Source organism: Ailuropoda melanoleuca, chromosome 16 (assembly GCF_002007445.2).
Source record: "Ailuropoda melanoleuca isolate Jingjing chromosome 16, ASM200744v2, whole genome shotgun sequence".
NCBI classification, from domain to species: domain Eukaryota; kingdom Metazoa; phylum Chordata; class Mammalia; order Carnivora; family Ursidae; genus Ailuropoda; species Ailuropoda melanoleuca.
Genome location: NC_048233.1, coordinates 315,785 through 336,896, shown reverse-complemented (window position 1 = coordinate 336,896; position 21,112 = coordinate 315,785). Strand labels below are relative to the sequence as shown.

General features: G+C 47.6%; 1 protein-coding gene across 13 annotated transcripts in view; it reads right to left on the bottom strand.

The window, feature by feature from the left end:
* MICAL3 (microtubule associated monooxygenase, calponin and LIM domain containing 3) overlaps positions 1-21,112 on the bottom strand; it is a 276,533-nt gene that overhangs the window by 39,661 nt on the left and 215,760 nt on the right. For all 13 annotated transcript variants that reach the window (XM_034646041.1, XM_034646042.1, XM_034646043.1 and 10 more), the window contains 2 exons: positions 7,588-7,783; positions 174-430 (listed from right to left, as the gene is read on the bottom strand). In XM_034646041.1, the coding sequence (XP_034501932.1) occupies positions 174-430; positions 7,588-7,783 (453 nt within the window). The remainder of the gene's footprint in view (positions 1-173; positions 431-7,587; positions 7,784-21,112) is intronic.

Genomic DNA, 21,112 nt, shown 5'->3' with positions numbered 1-21,112 from the left:
ACGAAGGTCAGAGAGAGGCAGGAGGGATGGTCTCTGAGGCTGTGGGAGGCACAGCTGTGTGCCAGACTCCAGCCTGTGTGTGACTCCAGCCACAGAAACCTTACCCAGGCACAGAACAGACTGCCTCAGGGATGAGACAGGGTCAGAGTGAGGAGAAGAGATTTTTTTCTGACCTTCACTAGACTCTTCCTCTTCCTCCTCATACTCCTCCTCTTCGTCCTCCTCCTCCTCTTCATACTCCTCCTCCTCTTCTTCTTCATTCCTAGGCCCGTAGCTCTTTGAGGCCTCTAGTTGCTCTTCGCTCTTGCCTTTCAGAAGAGCATGGATCCTCACAGCCTCCTTCCAAGGAACACCGCCCAGGTCTGAGGTGGGCAGAGGGGGCTCCTCTTCCTCCTCTTCCTCCTCTTCCTCCATCTCAGACTCAGAACTGCTGTGGGGGAAACAGCCACACAACCGAAGTGAGGAGACAGTTAAAGGCCACAACCAGAGGCAAAATCTCCCAGCAAAGCAACTGCTGGGCAGGAAGGGCTCAGGACAGGCACGGAGGGNGGGGGGGGCCCCCCCCCCCCCCCCCCGCAGGTAAGGCACACGCCGGGAAGGAGAGAGCGTGAGTAGAGGGCCAGAGAAAACACACACGTACAAGTAACCCCTACAGAAAGCCACATGAGCCAGCAGCTCAGTCTGGCAGGGCCCTCTACTCGGTGAATGGCAACTTCACCAAGTTCGGTTTTAGAGGCCCTCAGAGACAGTAGGGGGCATGGACCCATTCTGATATGAACACATGACCGGGGGAATCAAGAGTGGAAGAAAGTCTCCTTTCATCGTGATCTACTGTTTGGTTTGAGGAGCTCAATTCTACTTGGCTCAGGTGGTTTGGAAGGCTCTCGTGGGAACTAAGGTGAGAAAGATCTGCCTCCAAGAGGCCTGAGCTGAAGCCTTAGCCACAGACAGGCTGGCCATCAAGGTGCGTGTGCTGGAGGGAAGGCTGCATACTCAATTCCACAGTGTTCCCGAAGTCCCCCTCACGTGCCACGCCGGGAGCACGATACTATGAGGGACACAGAGCTAACAAAGCAGCAAAGGCATTGTTCACTGAAGTTACACTACAAGGACCACGGGGAGAGCATGGAAACAAATACCTCATCCCCGGGGTCATCGCCCTTGACAACCAGCCACGTTTTCCACCACCATTCTTCCTTTACGACACAGAGCCTGGGCTCAGCTTGAAAAGGGAAGCAACACGAAATGCCAGAGACACTAGCCGTGACTTATGTAAGCCAAAGTCATAGATCTCCACCCTCAAGACCACCACCCCAGAGCATTTGTACTCTGTCAATAGGTGGTACAAGAATAAAATCAACACCCTGCAATGGGGCTGCAAAGCAAGAGAAAAACCCAAACATCACTGCGCAAATGAAGCTTCTCAGACCTATTTCATGGTCTGATAATAATTTCCCGAACGTCTTCTCCAGGAGAGGCGCTGCCCTCAGTGAGAAATGTGTAGTTGAGTGGGCTGGAGGAAATTTGGCTTTTACAATCAAGCATGGTCCAACTCCTGGCACGAGAGAGCCTCAAACCCGAGATGCATCCTGCATGGGGGTGATGTGCAGTCCTGTCTTCCTGTGATGGGGGGCTGCTCCCTCCCACCCAGAGTGGGGTTGTGCACGTGAAGAGGGAATCAGTGAATAACATGTGATACGGTCAATGACACCCCACTCCTAGCGCTCTTAGTACCTGTGCAGTAAAGAAGTTCACTTTGCTCAAAGAGAGGGCTGGCCTTGGTCTCAGTGACTGGGAGGTCAACTCGAAGCCCCTGGGAGGTCCTGCCTGATGGGAATGTCTTTATTTCCCTGGAATCCTTGGGTCATGGTGGATAGTCTAATAATGTGATTTAGGGTGAGGGCTGACCATATCTGAAAGACCAATAATTTAGGGTGGAGGCTTGAGTCATGCAGTATTAGTTGGCCTGGAGATGGAGATCAATCACACCACATAGATAATCAATCAGTCAATCAATGCCTAGGTATTGGAGCCCCAATAAATCTCTGATCATCAAGGCTTGGGTGAGTAATACAATACAGGCTTTGTCACGCATTAATGCCAAGAAAGTAACACTGCCCTGACTCCGTAGACAGAGGACAATGGAAGCCCCGCATCTGTACTTTTTTGGACTCTGCCCTGTATACTGCTTCACCTGGCTGATTTCAATCAGTATCCTGCCCTGTAATTAAATCACAGCCATGAGTATAAACCTTTTAGTGAGTTCTGGGGATCGTTCTAACAAGTTAACGAACTTGAGGGTGGTTTTGGGGACTCCCACACTTTAGCCGGGTTAGAAATGAGGGCAGTCCTAGAGGCTGTACGCCTGTGACTTCGCAGGTGGCTGACTCTCACAGGGCCGCCCTGGCTCAGCTCCTCACCAGCTGTCGGACCGTGAACTGATTACTTTCTGAGCTTCACATCCTCATCAGAAAGGAGCAACGTTAATATCTGGCTTGTAGAAATGTTGTGAAGGTTAGGGATTTTGCTGATTTTCATGTTTGTGTTACACTCTGGGATTCTGGCTAGTCACTTATTTGTTTACTTGTTTACATGTTCCTTCATTCATTCAATGAACATTTTTTTTTTTTTAAAGATTTTATTTATTTATTCAACAGAGATAGAGACAGCCAGAGAGAGAGGGAACACAAGCAGGGGGAGTGGGAGAGGAAGAAGCAGGCTCATAGCAGAGGAGCCTGACGTGGGGCTCGATCCCACAACGCCGGGATCACGCCCTGAGCCGAAGGCAGACGCTTAACCGCTGTGCCACCCAGGCGCCCCGTCAATGAACATTTTTGATTACCTATTAAAGTTCACCCAGTAGGTACGGAAATAAAGAGTCAGCTCCGTACTGTAGGCAGCTCCCTTTGGTGAATACTACTTCATCCACTCATTCATTCATCCACCCACGGAAAGTTACCGAGCGTCTCGTACTTGTAATGCGCTTCCTAGACGTTGCAGAGGATACGAAGGGACATAGAAAAGATCCTCATTCTCAAGGGGAGATAAGATGCAAACACGGCAATAATAAAAGAAGGTAGAACATAACTGTAGTGGGACGGACGGTCGAGAGGAGGCAGTTGAAGGTGAGTAAACATAAGAATTTGGGCCATGGAAAGCTTGGTATCTGGATTTTGACTGTTTTTCATGACTGACTTAGTTATTATTTTTGCCTTTTGTGTTTTCATTTGTTTACTTTCTTACACTTAACAACAACGTGTAACCCAACATGTATCACCTAACATCTTTCAAACGTGAAATAAGGATAAGAATGCCTCCTACACTCATCTTAAATCTTCTGTAAATTTGTTGAAACTCAGGAGGACAGAAGGCAGGCCAGCTTGTCCCTCCTTCACAGCCAGGCACACAAGGTTACCCCAGAAGTCAGCAGGCACAACGGGGCCTCACTGCAGCTTCCCGGGAGGAGGGACTCCATGCAGCCAATTCCTCGCACTGTGCCTGGTCATGAAGGCGGCGGCACTGGCATAATGTGAGCAATGAATACTCCATGATGAGGGCAATGGGGCCTCACTTGTAGCTCTGAGTGCCACACTGGCTAGTTTTATGACAGCTCAAGGACCATGGGAAAATAGCAAGGGAGGCATAGAGCTTAAAAAATCAGGTAGAAAGGTCAGCCCTTACCTCTCTTCATAAACTACCAGCTCTCAGTCCATTTCTGAGAGGCCTGGCTGCATTGCTTCTGGAAATCTGAGACAGGCAAACCAGCCTCCCTCCTTTTGTGAAGGATAGAGAGATGGACAGGTGTTGCCAACTGCTCCTTCCCAGGCCACCATCTCTCTGGGACCCTGGAGCCATCCTCTGAGTCTCACCAGGCTCCTTACATCATGCAAGATTCACAGTGTAAATTCAGTACCTCAAGGCTCATTTTACATTTTCTGGCTGTTCCCAGTGCCTGAATTTCTGGGTCTGGCCTTTGAAGAGGCTAGGAGGAAGGGGGCAGAGGAGGAATGTACAGTGAGGCAGACCACCCCCCACCACTTGGATGTCAGCCTAGAAACTTTTTAAGCGGAGAGAATTGCTACACCAGAACAAAATACAACACAGACAACCAAACTCTCTGCCCTTTTGGGAAGAGGGGTGACCTCTCAATTTATAGCCTCCTAGGAGAGATGCAGTCCTCAAGGTCAGCATTCCATCATGACAGGTACCTGTTTCTGCATTTGAAACAATCTATTGCTGTGTGTGACTGTTTGATGTGGCTAGGCCCCCCCTGGGCTGCACGCTCTGTGAGAGAGGGAACCAGGTGTGCTCGGCTCGCTGCAGGGCTTACCACGGGGCCTCGCACAGCCAGAACTGGCAAGGATGAGCAGGGGAGCACAGCCAGGCAAAGCCAGGGCAAGCCGCTGCCTACATTCACAGGTGTCATGGAGATGAGACCTCTAAGTTCATCACTAGGATCAGGCCCTTTCCGTTTGAAGAACATCTTGCAAAAATCCTCCGTGCTACAATATGTATCCAATCACTGATCTCAAAGCACTTTCCCTGAGTTTCCTCTCATTGAGGCTATTATGGGGCCTGGTAGGAGGAAGCCAAACCGGCAGGCACACGGACTGGATTCTAAAAAAACAAGAGTTGCTCCACACTTTAATGGGCCAAGCAGAGGTTCTGCCACGCCAGGAGGGGAAGGGCCAAGGATAATAACAACAGTGATGGTGAACACTCACTGAGCTGTACGACGTGCCACATGGCACAAGGCACTTCACATGAGTTAGGTCACTTAATTACACATTAACTCTAGGACACGATAACTCCAGGATTCTAGGACCTATCAATATCCTCATTGTTATAAACGAGGCCATCAAAGCTTAAAGAGGTTGGATCATTGGTGTGAGAGGTCAGGATTCCCACCAATGTCCACACCATTGTCACACTGTGCCTTCTTGGATGGCTCACCAAGAACCCAAGAGTTCTTCAGCCACAGCAGTTGTCAGGGTGGCAAACCCAGGAATAAGACCATGACCGTCTCCTGGCTGCCTGGGTCCAACTTCAGAAAGTGGAGACTGGAAATTTGGGCAGGCCCTACTGTGAATGAAGCAGACTGCTGTGTGAAATATCACATCAAGTTCTTGGGTGGTTTTCAAGGGAAAATAGGGAATCATGGCTTTCATTTTTAAATGAATCCACTCTATAATCAGAGTCCACTTCTAGATCTCATCCACTCTGACAACTGTGTAAACACTATACTGCTCAGCAGACTGCTGGAGAAGATGTATGTTGTCCAGCAATCATTGCACGATGGAAATCTGATCCGTGCTGACAACAGCACCATGCTCAGCAATGGCTCACATTACTGTCTCTGCTAGAGAAGGGGTAAGAGAGGGAGAGAGAGAGGACCAGTCTGGAATTTCCACTTATTTATGGTCAGCCTTGAAGGAAGGGCTTCTCGTTATTGTGTTATTCTGATGGAGGGCCAAGCCCCTTTGGGCTAGTCTGTCATGGACTTTCGGGGAGTCCTCTGTGACCTGGCTGCCCCATCTGGAAAGGGCACCTATTTGCTCTAGCCCTCATTGACTTGTTCTTCAGGGTCAGGGATGTGCAAACATTGGAGGCCCTCAGCAGATGGTTGCTGCCCAAGCCATCTGCATGGCCTGGGGCAAAGTTGCTAGGCAATCAGGGGAAAGCAAAACTAAAACCATAGAGCTAGTTTTTGGGGCACCTGAGTGGCTCAGTCTGTTAGGTGTCTGCCTTCGGCTCAGGTCATGATCGCAGGGTTCTGGGATCGAGTCCCACACTGGGCTCTCTGCTCAGTAGGGAATCTACTTCTCCCTCTCCCTCTCCCTCTGTATTCTCCCTCTCTCTCTCTCAGATAAATAAAATCTTAAAATAAAATAAAAAAACAGCTAGTTCTCTGTTGTCTTCAGGCACCAGTTCTCTCCCAGAGAAAATAAAAGTAGTATTTCCAGGGTCTCCTTTGGAAGATGCTCCTCCCTCCCCCGCTCTAAGGAAGGATCATGGAGGTAATTATGTCTGGGCCAGTACTCTCTGCTTGGGTAAACTAAACCAGAACACCCATAAGAGTCACGCAAGGTGTTTGTTAAAAACAGGTACTCCTGGTCTCCACCCCAAGCCCCATGGACTCAGCTACTCCGGGGGAGGGTCCAGGAAATACCTTTTTACCAAATGTCCCAGGCGGCCCTTATCAGAGAAATTCGGGAAATTGAGAGCAGTGGTTCGAAAAATGTGGTCTCTAGACAACAGCATCACCTGGGAACTTTTCAGAAATGCAAATCTGGGCTACAAAGAAGCATCCAGCGTGTGCCTCAGTATCAGTGCAAAGCCTCCACCCGTCTGGGAGACACACTAAGTGCTCCCACCCCAGAAGCCCGGCAGGACGGTCTGACCAACAGTGACTGCATTCCATCCTGCATCTTGCTCTGTTTTGGTGGCCTCGGTCATCTCCCATGGAGCACTCTGAATCCTGCACCAACCCTGGCAGACCTGGGCAATGATGGACATGAGGCCCTGGGGCAAAGACAGTGGACTCAGGGAGTCCCGTGGGGGCTGGAGAGCGCACGGGCCCCTCATGCATCGCTCAGTGAGAAATAATTAAAACACCGGCATGGTCACAGACAAAACCACTGGCTTGTGTATACCCCTTGGGACGCAGGTTTTCTGCTCCTCTCTTGACCTAGCAGAGGAAGGAAGGAGCTTGGAGAGGTGAGGTGGCCTCCCCAAGACTGCAGGGTGAACTGGTGTCGTAACAGGAGCCCCTAATTCCAACCCTGAAACTCCTACCACTGACCCCCGCCTCCCATAGCACACTGCTTCCAACCTCCTGTTGCCCCTCTGCACAGGCCTTTTCCCTCCAGTAACCCTGTCAACAACAGCCTGAGGGCAGGACCCGGAACTATCGTTTTTGTTCAGGCCATGGTAGGTGTCCAAGAAATACTTACTGAAACCTCTGAATTATGTCCCATGGTGTGTGATTCTTACTGGCTAACGACTTGGAGAGACAGGGAAGGGCGTGGAAAGGGGAAGATCAGCAGGCAGTAGGGAAAACAGCAAGACTCCTGGACTTGGAGCCAGGAAACCTGAGTCTAAGTCTTAGTCAATCCTTGATCCTAGTATTAGTCACCAGCAGTTTCCGTAACTATAGAGTGAGTGGATGTATGCTCTGGTCTACTTCACAGGACTCCTGAGAGGATGGCCAAGGGAGGTGATGGATACAGAAGTCCTTTGGAAATGGTCCGGCGCCATACAAAGGCATAAGAAAGGCAACACCGTTGACACGCACGCCACATACTATTTTAAATGCTTCTTACTATTTAACTCTCACACCAATTCCGTGAGGAAAGTCCTAGTATTCCCTTTCTTTTACGGATGAGGAAATGGAGGCACAGAGAGGTTACATGACTTGCCTAGTGTCACACGGCTGGGAGGTGGCAGCCAGATTCCGTGCCCAGGGTACAGTGCTGCCTCCCCCGAGTAGGACGGTACATTCATCTGGGGAAGGGGCTGCTAGGACAAGCCACAGGTATGAAGCAGCACACAAGGAAATGGGGCTGCAGCCCCCGGGCACAGGCTGACCTGCTGGCCACGTCCTCCTCCGCGCCTTTGTCCAGCACACTGCTCAGGTTGTGCTCGGCCTGCGTCTCCTCGGGCACCTCCTCCAGCTCCTCGGCCTGCTTCACAGACAGGCGGTAGTTCTCCAGCTCGATCCGTTCAGGAGTGCCCCTGAGTCTCTTGGCGATGCTGGGCTCTTCCAGACCATTCACACTTGATCCTGCAGGACAAGGAAAGTGGCAAAACTCTATGACAAATGACCACAGGCGGTGGGGGAGGGAGGAGGTATGCAGGGAGGGAGGAGGCGCCGACAGAAGGATATCTAAGCATCTAAAGCATCCACCGCTCATTTCAGCCAACAGGGAAACAGACCTTCTGTGAAGGCCAGGGAGCCAGACCAGGGGCACACTGTAAGTCGATGAGGCCACAGAGGCCAGGAGAGGACTGCGGGGTGAGAGTGACAACCCTTCCCTGAGCAGGAGAAACGGGAAGACAGCACACCTGCCCCGATAGGGGAGCACAGGCTTCCTCTCCTCTGTCATCCCTGAACCCACGCACAGCGGAGGGAAGAGGTGGCGGTGACTGGGGAGGAGCCGTGAAGGGGACTTGGGTCGGACCCTAAGGAGGCACTTCTCACTGACCAAGACCCCCTCAGCTTCCACTGACAAGGGGAGTCCGGCCAGCTGCCCAGCACCTGGTGACCCAGGACCCAGTCATGGTTCATGCACTGCTTCGGGCAGATCCACGGAGGCGTCCAGGCTAGTTGCTCGCAGAGCTCCCCCCGCTGTGGACTTGTCTGTCTCCTCACGGTCAGATCCATGGCCAACACTTCCTACTTAGCAAGAACACCTCACGGGTGATGCTGCACCTCTTCCACTGCACACAGAGGAACACGGTCAGGTCGCCTCATTCTTTTTTAAACTTTTTTTTTCATTTTTACTTATTTATTTTTGAGAGAGAGAGAGATAACAAGCAGGGGGAGGGGCAGAGGGCAAGGGAGAAGCAGGCTCCCCGCTGAGCAGGGAGCCCAGTATGGAGCTCGATCCCAGGACCCTGAGATCACGACTTGAGCCGAAGGAAAATGCTTAACGGACTGAGCCACCCAGGTGCCTGGGTTGCCTCATTCTCGGTGACACCGGCTTGACTGCTTGGTTAAAAAGGTGCCCAACCATCTTTCTGCTGTAAAGAGAACTTTCCCCCTTTGTAATTAATAAGTAATCCATGGGGTGATAAGTAGAAACCATGGGACTATCCTACCCCACTATCCTTTCATCCAGGGGTTTTAGTACCCATTGATGAATGGGGATTTTAAAAATTTTATCATTCCTTCTCCACTGTCATTCTTTGTAAAGAACTTTTCCCATTTCTCTCTCTTTTTTGATTAGCACCATGACTCAAGGATTTTGAAAAACTTAAGTGTTGTATTTGCCATGTTTTCTTAATCTTCTTTAATCTAGAAATTTCCCTGTCTACTCATCATCTCCTTCATCATTATTCTTTTTTTTTTTTTTATTATGTTCAGTTAGCCAGCATATAGTCCGTCATTAGTTTTTGATGTAGTGTTCAATGATTCATTAGTTGTGTATAATACCCAGGGCTCATCACAACACGTGCCCTCCTTAACACCCATCATTATTCTTTTTGATGTACCTTTTTATCTCAGATTTGGTCAGAAGAGGCCCATTGTATTTATTCTTTACTGTATGTCTTTACTGTAATATGATGTAGGTTTAGATTTAGAGTCAAATTCAGGCAAGACACCTGGCTCCACCAGTGACCAGCTGAAGGATCTTAGGAAAATTATATAACTACCAAGAGCTCATTTCCTGATCTATAAATGAGGACAACCCCCAACTCCTAGGATTATTATGAATATGGGATGAAATAATATACATACATACACAAGTACGCGTGTGTGTGCCAACCCTCCATGCGCCATGAACCTACCACCCTGTTCTTCTACTTAAACCCAGCACTTGGGCAGTATCCAGCAAACACAAGTTAAGTGATATAACTGATGTCCAGTAACATTATCAGCACCAGTTTGTGTGTATTTTTGTGCAGGTATGTTGTATCCATTTGCTCTGGATTGCGAACAAGAGTTACTTGGCAAAGATGGGAAGGGAGTTCTGAGCAGAGGGAACAGCAACAGTTAAGGTACAGCGACCTGTAATGGCAGTTTGGTATTATTATTATTATTTTTAAATATTTTATTTATTTATTTGACAGAGAGAGACAGCCAGTGAGAGAGGGAACACAAGCAGGGGGAGTGGGAGAGGAAGAAGCAGGCTCCCAGTGGAGAAGCCTGATGTGGGGCTCGATCCCACAACGCCGGGATCACGCCCTGAGCCGAAGGCAGACACTTAACGACTACGCCACCAGGAGCCCCAGCTTGGTATTATTAGACCTTCTAGTGGCAGTATTCTTAAAGTGGTAGAGAAGAGGAAGAGATGGGGGTGGGAACAGAGCCTTTGGTGACATTCTAAGCTCTAAGAGATGACACTGGGTTTTGGCAGGCAACATCATACCCAGTGTTGGGTGACAGGTGGTCTATCAGGGGAAAGCCAGAATCTCTGTAATGAAGGACTATAGGAAAGGGGTAGGAATATAGAGTTAGTAATTTTTGTGACATGACAGGTGTGCCGAAAGTCTTCTGGAAGCCTGGCACTTTTGTTGTGTACAATGTTCTGGACCTCTCTGTATTGTCACTAGAAAGAACTTTTTATGAGTCCAGGCAGTCACAGGATGAAGTCTTAGTGCATCTGTCAGATTTATCTGGATCTTCCACCAAACAGCATCTTTCAAATTTACTCGACAATCTTTATTAAAAGCAAGACCCACGGCATGTTCATCTACAAAACGTCTAATGATGGGGTCACAGCATGAATCCCTGGGCTCCCTAGGGCCCTATGCAATGCCCACCCAATTTCTGCAACCCCAGTTGGGGCATTTTACACATCCCCGGTCCATTCTTCAACACTGAGCTCGGAGCACCCAAAGTGTAAGCTGTGATGCAGGATCAGGGCATCTGGAAGATTCGGAAATATGTGGACTCCAGGAAATAGCAAAAAAGAGGCAGGGAGCACAGCAGTTGGATGCCGCCACAACATCCTCCAAATCTGCGCCCCCCGCCCCCCGGCTCTAACTGCACCAGTTCATCATTTCCAAACATCAGTCTTCCTGTCGTCTCTTGCTCCTTCCCCACATCAAAGCCCAACATGATAAACATGAGAAGGCTAAGGATCCCCTGACGATAATATCATTTGATTCTTTCCTTCCTGTCATGTATTTTTGACAAATGCCCTTAAACAGAAAGCAAATAAGAAAGTGAAATAAATGTAAAGCCACTACCCAAGAATAAAGTTTGGGGGAACTCCACAGATAAAGAATAAAAACCAGTATATCTTTCAGGTAGGGAAAGAAGAATAGAATAAGAATGATCACTTCAGGGCAACAAACAACTAACACTCATCAATTCAGATACAAGCAATTTCAAGGTAGAGTGAACAAACACATGGAGATAAACACTCAAGAAGTGATGTCTGTTTTTAGTGGGTAAAAACCATACTGTTTACCAGAAATTCTACTAGAACCTTGGGAAACAAAGCAAATTAAAACACTCTCTACTCTTAAAGAGCTGTAGGCTAGTCACAGAAGACAGTCTTGCACAGGAATCATTTCAGTGTGACGTATCACATGTTATGGCTCATGCACACGGTGGTACTATTGGGGTGCATACAAGAGCAGCTCACCCAGGGAATCAAGGAAGACGTTCTGGAGGAATATGGAGTTAGCCTGGCCAGCTTTAAAGAAAATTCCATGAGATAGGTAATAGTTTGCAAATGAGGTAACTGAAATTCAGAGACATTAAGCAACCTGCCCAAGGTCACACAGCTAGTAAGCAGTGGAGCCAAGATCTGAATCCAAGGAGGACAGCATTAATTCAGAGGACTACCATGCTGTTCCTGGATTTATGATGTAAAGAGAAGAAAAGAAAGGAGTGTTTCCGTAGAGTCCTGTTCTGCTTTCCCGTTTGGGACTCCTCACGATTATCTCCTCCCCACTACAATTTTCAAGATGAGGGACACAGAACTACATGAAAGCATCTTAGAGCACAGAATCTGGCATTTGGAATGACATTCTGTTGTCCTTCCAGGGTTATTTCTCTGGGGTTTCTATAAACTCTGTGGACCACTAGATCATCATGCAACAGAATTTGGCAGCCCAAACCCAGAGTTTGGGGCTTCGGGGAGGAGAAATGTTGACTTAATTCTGGGCTTGGCCACAAACAATGAAAAAGAAACGAGAGGCTCTCAGAACTACTCAGATCATCCACACATCAGTCCCACAGAGAAAGGATGCTTTTTCATGAAAACTGTTAGAAGGGTCCCACTGGAGATTTTGAGGTGGAAGGAATAGAGTTGCCTTACTGTTTCAGTCTTCCTATGCCCATTGGGTCCACGTCCACATGAAGCTAGACTCCCCCAGAGCTTTGAGCAACAAGGGCATTGCAAGACATTCCCTTTAGGGCCAAGTCCCCACGGAGGTTCCATTTTCCCAAATGGTAGGTGGCACTTCAGAGGCTACTCGGCAAGTAACCAAAACTCACCAACTGCCAAAATATGCTTAACATGCCTAGCCCATAACCTCAAAACACCATGGGGAAAAAAAAAAAAAGAAATCAACAAAATCAGCCTGCTTGGTTCTCTGTGATAAGCAAGATTAACCAGGTGATGATGATAAACTACAATATCAAAGGAAGGAAGACTGGAGGAGGCCCAGGCAGTGGCTGTAACACAGTGACAGACACAGGACCTCCCCCTTGTCCCCTGGATCCTCCCCCTCTCAACAAACAGAAGGGCACATGGGAGCAAAGGGTTAGGAGCACAGATGTGAAAGAGCTGACAGATGTGAGTTTGGCAAGTGAGAGGACAGGCAGTGGGGTCAGGCTGGCTGGCCAGGGCCCACCTGGCCTCCCCACTTCACATGCTCAGCACAACGACTACACAGGGACTTTCCAGCTCAATGTGGATGAGAAATTTGGAATTATTTCCAAGGCCACGTCTTCACTAAGTCAGGGCAGGCGGATCTCAGGTCACGGGAGGCCAATTCCAGCTTCACACATACCAAAAGGAAACGGCTCCCAGGATCTGGGTCGTATCCTAAATAGGAAAAAGGCTCTGGGCCTGACCTAAGGGCCCTGTTTTGGAACAGTCACTGTGCATGAGCTCCATACATCATCCTGAAAGAACTATTTTTCCTAACAGGACAACCTGCTCTCAGCCAATGTGCAAGAGCTCTGCCAAAAGCCTTTATTTGCGTCTGTCCGATTCCTGAAGGGATGTGAGGGACGCAGACGACACTGAAGCGGCCCCGCAGTCCTCTACAGGCAGCTCCCCTTTCCCCTTTCCCTCCTGCGGTGGTAGCCAGCTGCCCAGCACACTGCAGGACTTCAGGCAACTGTGAAGATGTCAGCTAAGAGACTGGAACATCTGAGGGGCTTCTCACCTTCCACCATATTCATGTCTGGCCTGTTTTCCCATTCCTTTTTCCTTTCCTTCTTTATAAGCTTGGGAAAGCTTGAATGAAATCTGAAAGTCTAAAAAGGTCTTTAGGAAAAGGCACAGTGAACTGAGACTGAGGATTGATTTTCATCGTATTTCCCATGTCTGTAAGTTGAATGGATGCTCGGATTCATTCATCCAACCACACAGTATTTACTGAACAGCTACCTCCAGCCCCACGCTGTCTAGGTGCTCGGCTGCGCCAGTGGACAACACAGGCAAGATGTCTGCCTAGGGGAGCCTACGCTCTGACGGACTATGGGTGTCACCTATCTGCTGGGAGAGACCACTGACCCAGCGTATCAAAAGGTGTCACTGTGGCCATGTTCTAATAAGATATGGCCCTGTGATTTGAAACGACTGGTACCATTTGAGGAGAAAAGCAGTCTTTGCCATTCTGGAATACAGAGATTCTCCCTGGAGGTTGCTCTTTCTTACTTCTGTTTCCCTTACCCAGTTACTGGATATTTTTGTTGCGATTTCTTTTTTAAGGAAGATGAACTAAAGTCATTTCAGATGGCCTCCCACACATCTGCCCAAAGCCTTGCCTGTCCACGATCTTGCACAAAAGAAACGCTAAACCGTGAACTTGGTCTGAGCTACAAGGTCTCAAGGAGGTATTAAGGAAGATGAAGGCTCCTGAAGAAAGAATTACCAGGCTGGCAGTAAAAATAGAAATTCCTGGACCCGACCCGCTGCAAAATTGGTCAAAGTGACTTTTATGTTGCCTTGTTCACTGGTCTCAGAAACATTCACAAAATCAGCCTGGGAAATTAGCGTACCCCTCCTCACACAGAACCCCAATCCTTACAAGGCTATGAGGGGGAATTTGTGCCGTAATTATGTTTTCTCCCTGCTCCTGTTGGAAATGATACAGAAACTGTATTCTCCCACGCTTCCTTGTATACTGGGAAAGATGGATGAAACCATCTGAAGTGGTGGCTAGTCTAACACAGAACGACTGTCCAGGCCACACGTTTTCCTGTGTGGGACAAAGCCTAGGTCTTGCGCCCTGCTCCCTTTTAGAATGTATTAGGCTGCAGTTAAACCCTGGCAACTGGAGCCAGGCTGGTCATAATTAGGAGTCACTGTGGATATTAATCCACCCCTTCCATCTTGCTTTGAGCTACGGTTCCTATATGCGTTTTTGCTTAGTGGCCTGAAAAGCAGGCAGAGCACGCACCACGCCGATTCAGTGTCATCTTGGCTAAGAAACAGAAAATAATGGAATTGGTCACCTGCTCAGGGATCTCCTCACTGCTCTAGTCAAGCTGGAGAGTGCTATCCGGTATCTGTGAGAGAACCCAATCTAGGGAGGAAAGATTCACTAGGGCTCATAAAAGGTCTTTCTTTGCTTATTAGCTGGTGCCTGGAACTACCAATCTGGGCTCTCTCGCTCTTTAGCCCCTCAGTGCATTGGCCTTAGCAGACTCTGCTTGACTGGGCTCACATTTTTTTAATACCTTTTGCAGAGATTTCTCATTTTAAGGGGGCACCAACCACTATGCAAGCCCTGCAGCTGTCCAAGGAAAGGGGTCCTCTTGCTTTGGAGACCAAAGATGTCTAAGCCGCTCCTAGGGCAAGGGGGCTTTTGCCCTACACACCTACCCTCCGACAGACTCTTCTATGGCTTCCTACTGGTAGGGAACAGGAGTTCACAGAATCTGCTTGTGAAGCAGGTGATGAAGGAATAAAGACAGCTGCCTGTGTCAGGCACTAGGACAGCTATGCTGCACACACAGGCCAATGCCTGTCACAGCATTCTGGCCAATCACCGTTATTACCACTATGACACCAAGGGGCCTGAGTCTCCGTGATGTTATGTAACATGCCCAAAGGTTCAAAGGAGGCAGATCCACGACTAAACCCAGGGCTGTATTACTCCGAAGCTTGGGCCCTTTCCACTAAACCACGCAGGATGGAATTGTTAATTGCCCCTTACTCATGAACAATTTATTCTTCATTTGGGGTAACTGTATTTTTATGTGGGGCACAGAGAAAAGTAGGTTATGTGGATTCAAGGGGAAGCTCTGTTGCTTTGGAGATATTTAATGAACAAAAGCTGGGAAATTCTGTGCTAAATATTACACGACAGAAGCCAAGAAGGGGAAAACCCAACAGGGAACAAATAAGAACAGCACCAGAAAAAACCACCCACATGGGAACAGGGACTCACGCAGACTGGGACAGTCTCTCAGGAATGCTGAGGGCATGCACCCTCCCCTCAGCAGGGCACTGAGCAGCCCCTTCTCCACCATCCATGACCTATGCTCTTGATCTGGGCGATCCCATGAAACTTTCACCCTTAAGTTCGCTTACTAATGTTAAATTATTCTTCCTGTTATTATTACGGTACGTCCCTTTTTGGCGATGGAAATCCTGGTACACGTCATATCTGGCCAAGGCAAAAGGGTTTGTTTTAAAGTATATACCCTACTCTTCATTACAAAAATTCTTATCAGTGCATCATGTAGCTCTCTTGACAATACATTTTTCGTGTGTTGTATTATCTCACAGATAAAACTCAACTTGCTCCTTAATAGTCAGCTGGGTCACCCTACTAACTAGCTACCTCGTGGGTGTTGGGAAGTTGTGGGCATGTCTAAAGCACAGGGGTCTGCTTGTCTTTTAGGTCTCAGGAGAGCTGTGCTCCAACGATATTCTATCTTCCTTCTCTGGCTGCCCACCTTCACATACCTGAGGGTGAAATCTCAAAAGGGGCTACCTGTTGTGCAATGGGCCTTGAGCAAACGATTTTAACTTATTAGTTTGTATATGGGCCTCATAACCCAGGGGATTCTCTACAGTTAAGTATATATAATCTATGAAGTCAATCCAGTTGTGGGGCTGACCTCCGAAATCCTAAGAGGCAGGTAAAGACAAGGATGGTTCAACAAGGTAAGCCAAGACCATCTCTTCTCTCCTACTCCTGCCTATTGTCTCCCAGTTCTGCCCACAGCTCTACTTCTGTCCCCTGGAAGGACTTTTTCATGCATCTATCTCCTCTTCACTGGTCTGAACGTACCCCAAAACCAGAGGTTCTGCTAGGGAGGGGAATTATCCCAGTCATCTTTGTGTTTCCGGTGCCTATTGGTATGTCAGTAACATGTTTTGAATAAATGACAGCACAAGAGTTCTAAACTAGAATATCACTTCACTATAATTTTAAGAAGTTAGTTGAATGTATTACGGTCTCAGTTTCCTCATCTTAATGCAAAAACTTTAAGGCCTCTGTCTCCCAAGTAGCTGGAGGCTGTGCAAGGCCCTAAGAACAAATGAGAGATACCACCCTGTGGAAGGGGTAAGTGCGTAAGACAGCAACTCTTCCCTTAGCACCTGAGAAAGAGAAATTCCTATTAAGTTGCCAATGTCTGAGAAGACCATGCATTAAGGCTCTGAAAAGAGACTGTCTCAAAGAATCTGATGTCCAAGAGCGAAGACTGCGCTTCCCAGTGGTCTAGTTCTAGGCAGCAGCTTGCTCACTAGACCAGACCCAGTAACAATAGGCAGAGGACCATGAATCTGCATGCGAGGCACTCCAAACTGATGTGCTTTCCCTAGACGCCAGGTTGAAATTCCAATCCTTCCTACTCTCCAGAACAGAGTGCCTGTGGCACTTCGGTCTAGTGTGTGCGAAGCTGGCTCCGAGGCGGCCTACGCGTGGCCAGCTGCTCAGCCAGGAAAGTGATTTTCAACTCCTTGGGGCTCTGCCCATAATCAGACTATCAATAAGGACAAACCCACATCCCCACGAAAGCTTCTCTCAAATAGATTCCCTCTTAAAGATACAAAACCTCATAAACAGCATTCCCTTGGCTAGCTCAAGATACATTTTTGGAAAGGAACTAAAATCCCCCCAGTGACGCCTACAACTACCACTTGATACTCGTAACTACGACAGTCACACCTTTCTTTTCATCTGTTTGAAAATCACGGAGACCTGGCCTAGAAAAAGAAACAGTAGTGCCTGGGGACAGAGGCCCTAGAAGGCTGATGGAATAGGAGCACAATGACCCGGACTCAGAGAGCCCCTGCTAATGACTGATGTACCCTGGTCACCCACAAAATGTCCATCCGTGCACTGATTCCAAGAAGAAATCAGACACCTTCTCCTGCAAATGGGTCATGACATAGCACTGAGGCCCATGGGGGCAGGGGTTGTGGGTCAAAGCAGCGCAGTTGCAGACAGTGTCCCAGGATCACTTGTAACCCTTGCTCTGCCTAAGATAAGGCTAACAGACTCCTGCTCAGTCCTGACTTTTGGGTTAGGTGTGAAAAATTTAGCTTAACGTAAACCCTATCTAGGATTGCTTTTACTTTCCTTGCTATAGTGAAGAGCCCCCAGGGTATCACGGAATTAGTAGGTGACTTCACATCCCATCCATGCAGGCTGAGAAAAAAGCAATGCCAAATTTAGCCAAGTACTTGCAGAGACTTAACAATGCTTCAAAAAATCTGGCATTCGGTTCTGGTCAACTCCCCCCAGCCCATTCTTTTTTTTTTTTTCTTTTTTTAAATTTTGATTTTTTTTTATTATTATATTATGTTAGTCACCATACAGTACATCCCTGTTTTTTTTTTTTTTAAGATTTTATTTATTTATTTGACAGAGATAGAGACAGCCAGCGAGAGAGGGAACACAAGCAGGGGGAGTGGGAGAGGAAGAAGCAGGCTCATAGCGGAGGAGCCTGATGTGGGGCTCGATCCCGTAACGCCGGGATCACGCCCTGAGCCGAAGGCAGACGCCTAACCGCTGTGCCACCCAGGCGCCCCTTCATCCCTGGTTTTTGATGTCAAGTTCAATGATTCATTAGTTGTATATAACACCCAGTGCACCATGCAATACGTGCCCTCCTTACTACCCCATCACCAGTCTATCCCATTCCCCCACCCCCCTCCCCTCTGAAGCCCTCAGTTTGTTTCTCAGAGTCCACAGTCTCTCATGCTTCATTCCCCATTCTGTTGAAGACTAGAGAGAGCCAAGCCCTTCTTACTGTTCTGTTCCGCTAAACCTCTGCCGGTTAGAACACATCCCGATGGACCTTCTTGTGCTAACCCCAAAGGATGCACAAACCAGAGCAGGAGACCGTCAGTCAGTCAGAGAGCAGAAACAGTCCTAACTCACTTTCTCACTCCAATTACTCCAGAATTTTCTGGAATCCCTAACAATGATAATAGTTGATATTCCTGTAATGCTTTTAAATAAACAAGTTTCCATACATTTTAGCGTATTTGCTCTTAACAACAACCTTATGAAGTAGACAGAGGAGGTTGCATTTTTTTCATTTTATAATTTCATAAGTTAGGGAAACGGAGGCTCGGGGAGGTTAATGACCAAAGATGACAAGGATAACAGACTGCAGACTTGGACCTCAAATTAGCATCTTCTGTTTTTGAGAACTCTGCCTATTCCACTTAGAGCCAGCCCAGTGCTCTCAGGCTATGGTCTGCACAGAAGGATGAGTACATTCTGAGGGTGGAGGGACAAGTAATTCATTGGGGTATAGAAGAAAAACACTAGATCTTCATTCTTAATTTGTTTTTTATCCTGCTTTCTAAAATGTTTTGTAAATGTCTGATAGCACATGCAATATTAGTGGGGTACCCGCATGTAAATGAGTACACTGTTGGGACGTAGGTGCCCATGATTTTCACGGGGGGAGGCAGAAAGGTTTAGAGGCACTCCTGTAAGGCTCCGCCACGGTTCTGTATCACTTTCATTATTCTCACTCACTCTCTTTCCTGATCTCCTACCGGAAACAATAAAATTGACGTTAGTTGTATGTCAGTGTCACACCCTTTCTTTTTTGGGGTGACTTTTTTCTTCAGTGGTGATTTAGCAATGGCTGGAGACAGCTTTGGTCATCACATCCTTGCAGGGGTTGTGTACTGACATCTAATGGGTAGAGGCCAGGGATACCGCCAAATATCCTACAATGCACAGGACAGCCCCCTACAACAAAGAATTATCTAGCCCAAAATGTCAACACTGATGAGCTTGAGAAGCACTGGCCTAGAAGTTATATCAAAATATCTCTAATCTTTCACCAACAGGCCAACCAATTCACCAAATATTCTGACTGTGGCTTGACTGGACGGGGTGCATGAAGAAAACAGACTAGGGAGCTCATGAATCTTTGTGTCTGCTGCCAAGGCAAGACATCGTGACCAATGGGAGTGTGACATATGAAGGACCAACTGACAACTGCCATGCCGAGCAGACAGCTCTTGGCATGCTGCCCACATAGAGGGAATCTCGGGAAGATGTTCAGATGCTGAGTGAGGAGCTAGCTCCAATGGCATACACTGAGCACAGGTACCATAAGTCACTGCATGAGACTTCTGGACTCTTCATCCTGTGGTACAACTCACTTACAAGCTGACCCTGATCACCCTTGGCAATGCCACTGAAGGCCAACCTACACATACCCCCACACCCCCCACACTTGGCTTGGGTGTGAGTCCTACTATTAGACTAAAGTAGGAATTAAAGGAGACCAAAGAATGCATTTGATTAACTTCTCCTTTCACCCACTTCTTCCTAGCTGGATATAGCAGCCGGCTAATAGCTGGAATAGCCCTGTGACACATTACGGGTGGACCTCTCACTAAACCAAGGGGAAAAACTAGACTTGGAGACACAACATGGAAAAACCCATCTTCTTTCTCTTTTTTCCCGCTTACCAAAAACACCCTATCTACGAGCTCTAAGGGCTCCCTGTCCTGGCATGCCTTTCCAAAGCTGTGTCTACACATGCTCAGGAGATTTCCTGAAATCATTTCTGCGCCTAAACCAAATTTTATCCAATAGGGCAAAACCAAAACAGCTTACCCGGAATGATATGCACATTTAGCTCAAAGACTCAAAAGTCAGTCATTTTACATGTGAATTGAGTCCAAAGTAGCCCAAACTTGGATAGGTAAGAACTTCCATGTTTCTCTCTGATGTCAAAGGTGACTCTGCTCAAACTGTCAGTACAAAAAGAGGCATAAAATCATGTCTCTCTCCCCTCATACCCAAACTCTACCCAGGGCCAGGGCAGGTAATTTCCTACAAAGACTGTGAATGATAGTAATAAAAGCAGTAAGAGAATGAACATGTCGATCAGCTCAACCATCATGGGGCCTTTTTAAAAAGTACAAAATGAGATAGCAGAGACAGAGGATCAGCTGAAAGATTTGTAAGTTAAACACTGGGGCCCAGAGAACAAAAATAAACGTCCCCCCGAACAGAATCCCGTTCTCCTCTAGGTTGCTTTATGTTACATTTGGAGGGAAACATTCTAGTTTTGGGCTTTTTCTTAATAATGCAGCTTTAGGCTTGATTTTATTATAATGAGCAATGAGAGCTGACATAGGGAAAACGAAGAGGGAGTCCTACAGTTGATTCAGTGATTATTATCTCTTCCTCAATTCTTTTGATGACTTTCCCCTCTCACACATCAGTGATGAAATCTTTTTCTCCTTAATCTAGTATCTTTTTTTTTTAATGACTGTATTTATTTATTTGAGAGAGAGAGAGAGAGTGTGCGCGCAGGAAGGGTGGGGGGTGCAGAGGGAGAAGGACAAGCAGACTCCACGCTGAGCACAGAGCCCCATGCGGGGCCCGATCCCATGACCCTGAGATCACAACTTGAGCAGAAATCAAGAGTCGGACACTCAACTGACTGAGCCATCAGGTGCCCCTAATCTAATATCTTTCCAAAGGCATATTCATAGCCCTGGGATCACTGCCCAGGAAACTGGGCGGTATATGTTTCTCAGAAATAATCAAATGCATATTCATTGATTTATTCAGGGCATTCACCCATGTTCAAAAAAATCTTATTTGTGGAGCTAAACATAGTGTTCTTTCCTCTTCCCAAGTACCGACAGGTGGAGATTACAGAGCAGATGAAGGGCAGCTGTATGGTACAGTGTGTGAACAATGCTCTCATATCTTCTATATGATTCTATCCTGACTCTGCATTGATTAGTTATGTGGA